At 38.2% G+C, this 9,569-nt stretch overlaps 1 protein-coding gene across 3 annotated transcripts; it reads left to right on the top strand.

Annotated features, from left to right (window-relative positions):
* Window positions 1–546: 546 nt before the first annotated feature.
* On the top strand, window positions 547–7,925 carry LOC117831676 (transcription factor 7-like 1-B). 3 transcript variants are annotated; one of them, XM_034710477.1, is made up of 10 exons: window positions 738–966; window positions 1,158–1,241; window positions 3,354–3,510; window positions 3,633–3,831; window positions 3,933–4,013; window positions 5,186–5,253; window positions 5,882–6,032; window positions 6,213–6,320; window positions 6,420–6,459; window positions 6,784–7,925. In XM_034710477.1, exons 3-10 carry the CDS (start codon window positions 3,467–3,469, stop codon window positions 6,960–6,962), a joined length of 870 nt encoding a protein of 289 aa, XP_034566368.1. In that variant the 5' UTR covers window positions 738–966; window positions 1,158–1,241; window positions 3,354–3,466; the 3' UTR covers window positions 6,963–7,925. The 3 variants fall into 3 exon arrangements, with proteins under 3 accessions (XP_034566365.1, XP_034566366.1, XP_034566368.1); XM_034710474.1 differs by having other exon boundaries at window positions 547–966; window positions 3,354–3,831; XM_034710475.1 differs by lacking the exon at window positions 1,158–1,241 and having other exon boundaries at window positions 736–966; window positions 3,354–3,831.
* The last annotated feature ends 1,644 nt before the right edge of the window (window positions 7,926–9,569 follow it).

The raw sequence follows: 9,569 nt of genomic DNA, 5'->3' as shown, positions 1-9,569 counted from the left end.
TTGGGGCAGGTTGAACTTCCTGAGCTGTCTGAGGAAGTACAGCCTCTGCTGTGCATTCTTCCTGATGGAGTCTATGTGGGAGGTCCACTTCAGGTCCTGGGAGATAGTAGATCCCAGAAGGACCAACTGTTCCACCTCCCATCTGTATGCAGCCTCATCACCATCCTGGATGAGACCAATGATGGTGGTATCATCCGCAAACTTCAGGAGTTTAACAGAGGATTCCCCAGAGGTGCAATCGTTTGTATAGAATATGTGTATAAAATATGTGTAATTGAAATAAGTTAAAGCATCAAAATTAAGAATACAAATAGTTAAAATAAATAGATTTAAAAAGGGTAAGGATAAGAGCTGAAAATAAAACTAAGGCTAAAAATATCAATAAAACTGAGTAGATAAAGAAAAAAAGATTTAAAAAAAACAGAATAAGATAACAGTTAAAATTATTAAAATAATAAAGCAACATTTAAATCAATATTACAGTAAAAGGTAAGTAATACAATTGTTATACCCTACATAAAAGCCAGACTGAATAAATACGTTTTTAGTTTATGTTTAAAAGTCTCATTATCTCTGTCATCTCCTCTTAGATCAGTATTAGATTTATTTCATGTGAATTCATTTCTATTCTAATTGTTTTGGACACATTTTTCAAAAGATTTTTGAGGCCTTTTTTCCCCCCCTTTATTAGACAAGAAAACCGAGAAAACCGAGGAGAGATAAGAAAGGCGGGGACAGTCTATGGTGGGGAGTGGCATCCTGAAACATACCGGGACATTTGGACACATTTGAACTTTTTTCAAATGTGGACGTGATTGACGTCCCCTCGTCTCGTGACATGTGCCTCGTTCTGGTCCACCTGAAGACATCAAGAGAACATGTCATATTTTTGAGAAATACTCCAAACCCTTTCATCAAGAAAATACAAACCCTGTTACCAAAGTAAACCCTCAGTTAAAGCAGCAGGTAAGAGCTCGAGGAGCTAGCTTAAATGTAGGTGATAGCTACGTCATTATGCTAAATAAACAATGACCGGACTGTGGACTGTTATTTTTGTTATTCGTTGTTTATTTATACTTTTGTTACTCAAACAAGATACAATATCTAAGAAAGTCAAAACAACAGAAATGTATAGGATATTGTTTTTTGTTTTGTAGAGACTCCTGGCTCGGCAGTGGGGGTGCCACTCTGCAGGGGCCCGGCCACCAATGGCCTCGTAGTGGGGTGGGGCACCAGTTGTGGTAAATCATAATAAAGACATAGTTTTAATAATGTTTTAGTTAAAGTTTGAAGTACTTTATAACACACTATTTTTCAGAAAATATCTGCAAACATAAACTGTGTAAAAGCAGATACAACAATTAAATACACATGACATCACACAACTTGAGTAAATGCTTACAAACTAGTTAACTCCCTAGAGACATTTTCTTTCCAATTTTGGAATCACTATATATCTTCTGATTAAGTTTGTGTCCACAGTCTGAACTGTTTTAACTGAGGTTGTGCTTGACTGTGTGGTACACCTGGGTCAACTCAGCTGCTGTGACCTATAGGGGAGAAGAATAACAGATTAATTAATAACAGTAAGGATTTTATAGTATTTTTTAAATTATTCAGTCCTGTCTGTCTTTTTCTTGATGTATTGATGAGAAATAGCCTATCTACGAAAAATATTAAATGAAACACTATGGTAGCTTAAACATAATTTATTCCTTTTTAACATATCATACTGTTGATTCATTAGTAGGATACATTTTTCCAAATTAATCATATATTATTAATTATTAATAAGCTTAATGTATCTGCAATGTATAATTGTGAAATACGGGATAATTCCGTATTTAATGGGACGGGTGGCAACCCTACTCCTGGCCGTCTTTGTGAGGCTGTATGTGTACTCAACTCCACTTTATTTATATAGCACCTTTCATACATAAAAACATGTAGCTTCACAGAAAAACAGAGACACAGTAAACAACAGCAATGGTAAAATGATAAAAGGCATGATTACAAATAAAATACTTAAAAATAAGACAAATCAATATTGTAAAATTGATCAAATAAGTAATAGTGGAAAGAAAGGCAAACTCAAGACCTACCTTTTTAGTCTTGCTTTTAACTAAGTTTTATTTTTATTCATAATAGTTTTATTTATTTATTTATTTATTTATTTATTTATTTATTATCTACTTCAAATTTAGTCACTTTTATTATACTTTATTTATTTATTTATTTTAAGTCTAGCATCTGAAGTTCTTTTAATGGTTTAATATTTTAGTCTTTTATTATCTTATAAATGTATTTTACTTTGGTGATTTTAATTTCCTGTATTGAGTTTTAACATCTTATTTTACCTCCAGTGTTTCCTCATTGAGATATCATGATATTCGTTCAGCAACTTCTTTTTATTTTTTATTTATTTATTTTATTTTTATTGTTTTTATTACTATTGTTGCATACTGTGTTCTTAACCTTAGGATTGTGGGTCGGGTTTGGGGTCAGGGCTGGGGCTGGGATCTTTTTCTTAATTGATTCTATTTTAAGTTGTTTTTATGTACAGCACTTTGTGTCACAATGTCATTGTATGAAAAGCGCTTTATAAATAAAGTCTGATTGACTGAAAAGTTAAACATAAGGTAGCGTTAACAAGATCAGATGAATACTAGAAATAAATAGATAAATTAATAATTAAAGAGGCAGAGAGTTCCATATTTTAGGGGCTCAAGAACAGAAATCTCTCGGTGCTTGTGTGAGAAACACGAGGAACATTTAAAAGGGAAGCATTCGAGGACCTCAGTGATTGGGCTGGAATATAAAATGACAGAAAATCAGTGATGTATGGAGGAGCAAGGCTGTTAAGAGCTTTAAAAACAAGTAAAAGTACTTTAAAATCAATTCATTCAGCGGTTTTATCCACATTTGGAAGAACTGTAAGAAAACCAAACCTGAACATTTCAGTGAATTAAAACACCTTAAAATATATATATATATAATCAAATATATTATTCGATTATCTAAATATTACATGATGTTGGTGTTAAACCAGCTAACAGCTTGATATTTTGGGATTGTTAAACCTCTTATGATGCGTGATAACTGATTGGATGATCATATAATAAACATACTGGATGCTTGGAAAAAGTCATTGTAGCTTTCATATAGCAAAGTGAATTTTTTGTATTTGACTGTCATTCTGTCACACCAGACAAAAGACTACGATGATTGTGGACAGGTAGTTTTAAACAAAAGCTGCTCCTTCTCATCATGACTGTAAGAACCTAGCATGAACCTTGTGCTTCTGTTTCCCATAAAAGCGTCTCTAAGCAGCTTTCTGACAATGTGATTCACAGGAGCCTGGTGACCTGAAAGAAATCAGACAGGAGTGGTTCTTCTTGACTGGTCCAGCCAAAACACGATCCAGTGAGACAACGCGCACAACTTTAGCTCCTGAAGATGGATCTTGATGCACAGATTGACCATGCTGTGGGAGAGATGGATTGGGAAGAGGTGATTTCCACTTTGCATTCAGCCACTGAGGTTCTGTTTGGAGACATAACCAACCCTTCACCTGCATCTCCATCTGCACCTGCTCCTCCTCCTCCTCCTCCTTCCACCCTTCCATGGCCGAGTTTTAACTTCCACCCTCAGCTGTCAGAGTGTCAAAGCAAGAGATATGGTCAGTGCTTCCATTCCCTGCACCCCTGTGAGGGAGCAAACACACTGATGGCTGTTCCAGGACTGAACTGGAGTAGACAAGCTAATCCGATTGTCTACCGCAATCCAAACTTCATGCAGTCATGTCCCTGCCACAGTCCGCCAGACGAACAAGTATGATATGAGGAAGATAAGAACATGACCAATATGTTAAAGAAGAAATGTATCACACAAGAACCTTATAAATTGATGTAAACTTCCCTCTCTTTTTACAGCACCTGCCGTACATTCAGTCTGCTGGGAACTATGACCCAAAAGAACAAGCAGGCTGTTACCCATCTCCTCTGTCACACCCAGTAAGGCCCTGATTACCTCAACACACACACATACACGCACATGCTCTGAACCACCTTCACTGTCAGGGTCTTGGTGTGGGGCAGTAGAGAGCAGGTTAATAATAGTATCAGTGCTGGAACAGTCACAGGTGAACAGAAAAAAACCCTCCCGTCTACTCTGGACTTTTGTCTCAACTTTAGAACTGTTGAAATGAAAATTGAAACCTCCAGTTTTTAGGCTGTGATGCATACTCGCAAAGCAGAAGAAATAAGCAGATTTGATTGTCAACCAATCAATCTTTATTTGTATAGTGCCAAATCAAACGTTATCTCAAGACGCTTTTACATAGCAGGTCTAGACCATACTCTATGTTAAATTGTCAACAAAGACCCAGCATCAAGACAGGATAAGAATTGTATCTTATCTTATCTTATCTTAATCCACCATGAGCATACCTCGCAGAGGCAAGTAAAAACGTCCTTTTAACAGGCAGAAACCTTGAGCAGAACCAGACTCATGTTAGACAGCCATCTGCCTTGACAGAGTTGGGGTTGAAAAGAGGGATAGAGGAGAATAAGAGATTGTAGGGATTTGAAACAAATTTCAGGCTCAGCTACCCAAGAAACCAATCAGTAACTATCATTACTTTGCTGTGTTAAATACTTGATTCGGATTGGTCAAAAACATATAAATGAGCTAATGTTTTAACTTGAACATGATGTTAGCCTGTCCCACAAGAAGACTGATAACAATCTGCCGCTATGGAAGCGTTGCTGACCGTAGAATCAGAGAGACATTGTTTTAGCTGTACAAATAAATCCTTTAAAATAAAAAAAAACTCATCTTAAAATCAATATTTGTTTCAGCTTAGTTTCTGCCAGAACTTGGTTTCCGGGTAAAAAACAGGGTAATATTTAGCCCACTTTGCGCCAGGGTCTTGCTCACACTGTCTGGATTCTAATTTTGCATAACCAAGTCAGAGACATATTGGTTGCAAGTTTGACTGTCATGTAAAATTAAGGTTAAATCTAGACGGGGCTCATTCATCATGCATTTATGAGCATTTTATAAACTGTCTTAGCTAGTTTGACTCTATACATGCCACTTCTGCAAGGATTACTCTAACACCTGGTACACCTGACACATATGCAGCTTATCAAAACCTCTGTTTAGTGTGTGTTTGTGTCTCCAGTATATCAGTGTGCCAGTGTGGAGCCCCCCTAGAGTTATGAACCAAAAGCTGCCTTCTGCTAGATACCGGTAGGTAACAGAAACATAACAGAAACAAACCCACTGGAGTGTAACTTTTGGTCTAACGGCCAAATTCCACCAGATCTGTGTCCGGTCCGTCTCCGATCCATCACAGCACCGGATCTGATAGGTTTCTATTCTAGTCAATGTGTTAACTTCCACTGGATCCGCTCCATTGCGTTCCGGCTTCGTGTCTGATCCGGCAGGTTGGAGCCCACGAGGCATAAATCTCAAACAGAGAAGATCAAGCGGGACAGGAAGTCAGGCACCAAAATAAAATGAAAACTTTCGGGTTAATTTTCAGAATAAAACACGCCTGATCGTTTTTCACGTAACTACAACAACAAACTGTCATGACGAGCGGAGCCAGGCCTGGAGTCAACAGGTCAGAGGTTTGCAGAGGACGATAAAGAATCGACGATTAGGAGAGGAGGTCCTGCTCCGTGCTGCGTTCCAAAACCGCTACCGGTGGGGGTTGACGGACGAGAGAGAAGGAGCCAGACCGCAGCGGTCGGAGATGGACAGAACACGGATATGGTGGAACCCCCGTGTTGGTCTCTTTAAGGTTTTTTAATATCATGTGTCTGTCTTCTTTCCTCATACATGTGTCCTCTTCTGTTTGATTTTCCATTTTCAGGAGACGGGGAGAGAAGCAGGACGATGGTAAGCCTTACATAAAGAAGCCTCTGAACGCCTTCATGCTGTTCTTGAAGGAGATGAGGACTAAAATAGTGGCAGAGCATGACTTCAAAAATTGTAGCGCTTTCAACACATCAATGGGAAAGATGGTAAGTGTGTTAGCTGTGAATGTTTGACACTCTAAATGTGACACGCACAAAAAATAATAATTTCCATTAAATGACACCTCGGACTGCAGTCTTGTTGTACAGACCGTGTTTGTTTCACATGCCTGTACGGGTGTGACCTGCCCGTAGGTGTGTACTGACTGTGTTGTCGTTTATCCACAGTGGCAGGCTCTGTCAGAGTCGGAGAAGGACAAGTATTACAAACAGTCCGACATAGAGAGACATCTCCACTCACAGCAGCACCCTAGCTGGACCTGCAATAAGAACTATGTTAGTCCACTCTGCTCACATACACGTCTACATCACTACAACAGAGCTGGTGAACAAAACCAGTGAAAAAACGTCTTGTGTTTGTGCTGATGTGTGCAGGGCGAGAGAAGGAGCAACAAGACCCGGTCCGACTTGAGACGTAAGATCTGTGGATCACAGGAAGGTTCTCATGGGAAACATGATGGCAACTAGCAGCTTGTGAACACACATATTTGATTAGATTAGATCACAGACTCTTGGCAAACTAGTCAAACACTTCTGAATTCTGCTAATCCAGCAAAACAGACCTCCTCCTTTAAATTTGTAGCTATAAAAGCTTAATTCTTTGTTAGATATAATTCTGTAACACAGTAAAGATGTGTTCTCATTCGTCACCAGCATCAAAGCTATAACACATTGCATCATTTAAATGTGTTTTATTGAGTGTTACGCTTGTGTGTGTGTGTGTGTGTTTGCTCTGCAGGGTTTGCATCTAAGCCTCAAGAAGTCCCTGCACAAGCCAACAAGCTGTGTGTGACCCCGGTGCAGACAGCAGTGATGGAGGCCTGCACCTCACACACAGTTGCAGTGATGGCTCCTCACACTCAGACTTTCCTGAGTGAGCAGCCTCACACACGCACTGCTGTGACTCTGCCTGTGTGAAACAGCTGTCAGCGGATACAGGTGCCTCATTCCTATTGGTTGGATTCCTCGAAGGAGCTGCCTTCCACCTTCTGAGTCCAACCACAAGGAGTCTGATGATGAGGGAGCCCAAGCCCCATACACTGATTCAGACAAATTTTCAAAATAAGAGCACCATTTACTCATCAAAATTCAGCTCAGTTGGACACATATTCAAGTTTTTCTTCACATTCATAGTTTTAGAGTTATTCAAAGAATTGCAATTCATTTTCTTTGCCTAAATCAATGGATCTGTAGATGCAAATTTTGACATATTCAAACTTTTTAAAGCATTTTTATACCTTTCAACGTTGTTTTAACTCCTATTTAACTTCAGCTTTTCAGCTCGCAACTTGTTCAAAATACTCAGGAAACTTCATTCAAACCTGCAAATGAGTACTTTGCATTTTTTCAGATTCAACTTTTTGACGTCATTCATTCTTTTTTTTGTTTAGATACATTTGAAAATGTTCTACATAATACAATTTAACAGTTGAATGTTTTTTGTTATTAAAAATACCAAAAAACAAAAAACATTCACTTTGGCTTCCCAGCTGGTAAAGAAAGTATACAGTTTGACTTCAAGCCATTAATAAAATGATAAAATGATATAAGATTAAACCCCATAATTAAGTTCAACTTCCACAATGTTTAAAAAGTAAATATCTTACATACGCATTGGCTTTTACAGAATGCTGCACAGTGTTAGTTTAAACCTTGTGGATCTTTTTGGTGGATGGGGGTCCTGATTATAGTTTTCATAACTTGTTTTCTGAGTTTAGTTTGTCCCTGGTACTTCATGAACGTTAGCTGCCTTTTGTATGGCAGGTTGAGGCGTTTCTATTTTGTGTTCTTTTGACCAGGCCTCCAGACTCTGTTAAATTTTGTAAACTTGAGAAAATTCAGTTCAATAAATTAATTAAATTCATTGTTTTAAAAAATGTTGTCACTGAGTGTCTTCTTGTTATGTGCCTGACAAATTATGTTGATAATGTAACAAATACTGATCAAATGATTGTGTAAAAAAAAAAATCATTACTGCTCATCAATTATAGCCAGAAATAAAAATATCTTAAGAATACCTCAGAATTTATTTTGAGAGGTATACTTATAACACTGATTAATTAAAGACCACCTCAGTCCAGACAAGGCAGACAAACTGTTCACTCCTTTATTCCTTTATTCAGATCCCTATTAGCTGGCACGTGTAGCAGCTACTCTTCCTGTGGTCCACATAAAACAAACACAACATTCCAAATATACATGAAATACAAAAACAGAAAATACAACCATTTCAAAGAATACACATAATGTATGTAATGTGCACGTTCCCATGAATTAATATCAAGAAACATTACATAACAACAAATCTAATTAAGATCAATCATGACTGTTCACTGAAATTCATTAATGTTAGGGTCAATGTTAAGGTGTTCCTTTAAGAGTCTTTTAAAATTGGCCTCATTTGGTGCTTCAATGATGATAACTGGTAATTTATTCCACATTGTGATTGTTCTATACATTACAGATCTGCACACCGCCTCAGTTCTGGGTCTTCGCTTAACTAAATAACCCTAAACAGCCTGCCGGGTACTGTGACTGTGTTGGTCTCTCAAATACCTTATTTGTTTCAGACGGCCTGCACAGTTTTGACCAAAAGCATAATAAGATATTATTTATGTCTGGTATGGTTCAAGACAGTAAAGAAAATGTAGAAATAAGCATAAAAACACGTACTTTTAATCTTCTCTATGATCCAGACCCAGTTTATGAAAGCCGTGCTGATATTTTAAAGGATGAACTTAGACTAAATCAGGTCAAGCAAATAGACTCTTGAGCCAGCACTGGGAATTCTTGGAATCAGCAACTACTGTTAAAGCTAACTTTGGGGAAAAACTCAAATCTGTAGCAGAGGAAATGGGAGGGCTTAATTTGGATGTGTGTCCTCAAGTCTGTTGGTCTATTTTACCACAATGGTTGATCCCAGGTCCTGAGGTTGACTTAAGTATTCTAAATGTCTGTCAGAGGAAGGAAGTAGGGGGTGTTGTGAGAGTGTTTCAGTCTTATTTGTGCCAGCACTGGAATGGGTATATTCCAGTGTTTACAGACGGATCAAAAGAACCGGAGAGTGGGAGAGCTGGGAGTTAAAAAGGGGGTGCGGATTCCTGACCACATGTCAGTATTTACTGCCGAAATGGTGGCAGTACTATGGGCACTTTGGTGGGAAGAGGACAAGAAATTGAGGCAGGTAGTGATATGCAGTGATTTAGCAGCAGTATTGACAACAATTAAAGAGCAGAAGTCCAAGTCTGGGCCGGATGTGTTAGCAGAGATAAATCAAACGCTGTATAGACTTCACAGAGCAGGGGGAAAGCGGGATTTGTTTGGGTCCCAGCACACATGGGAATAGAAGGAAATTAGGGAACAGATACTATGGCAAAGAGAGCCACAAAGATGGAAAGTGTTGGAATGTGTTTGCCTTATGGACTGCCGGAGTATAAATAAGTGGGTTAAAGATGCATGGCAAAATGCATGGGAAAATGAAAGAAAGGGGAGGTCATGTTTTGAAAAGGAAAATTATTATGGTAA

The sequence above is a fragment of the Notolabrus celidotus genome, chromosome 19, assembly GCF_009762535.1.
Source record: "Notolabrus celidotus isolate fNotCel1 chromosome 19, fNotCel1.pri, whole genome shotgun sequence".
Classification (NCBI taxonomy): Eukaryota; Metazoa; Chordata; class Actinopteri; order Labriformes; family Labridae; genus Notolabrus; species Notolabrus celidotus.
Note: the sequence above shows the minus strand (reverse complement) of the source record. Positions and strands in the feature narration are given on the sequence as shown.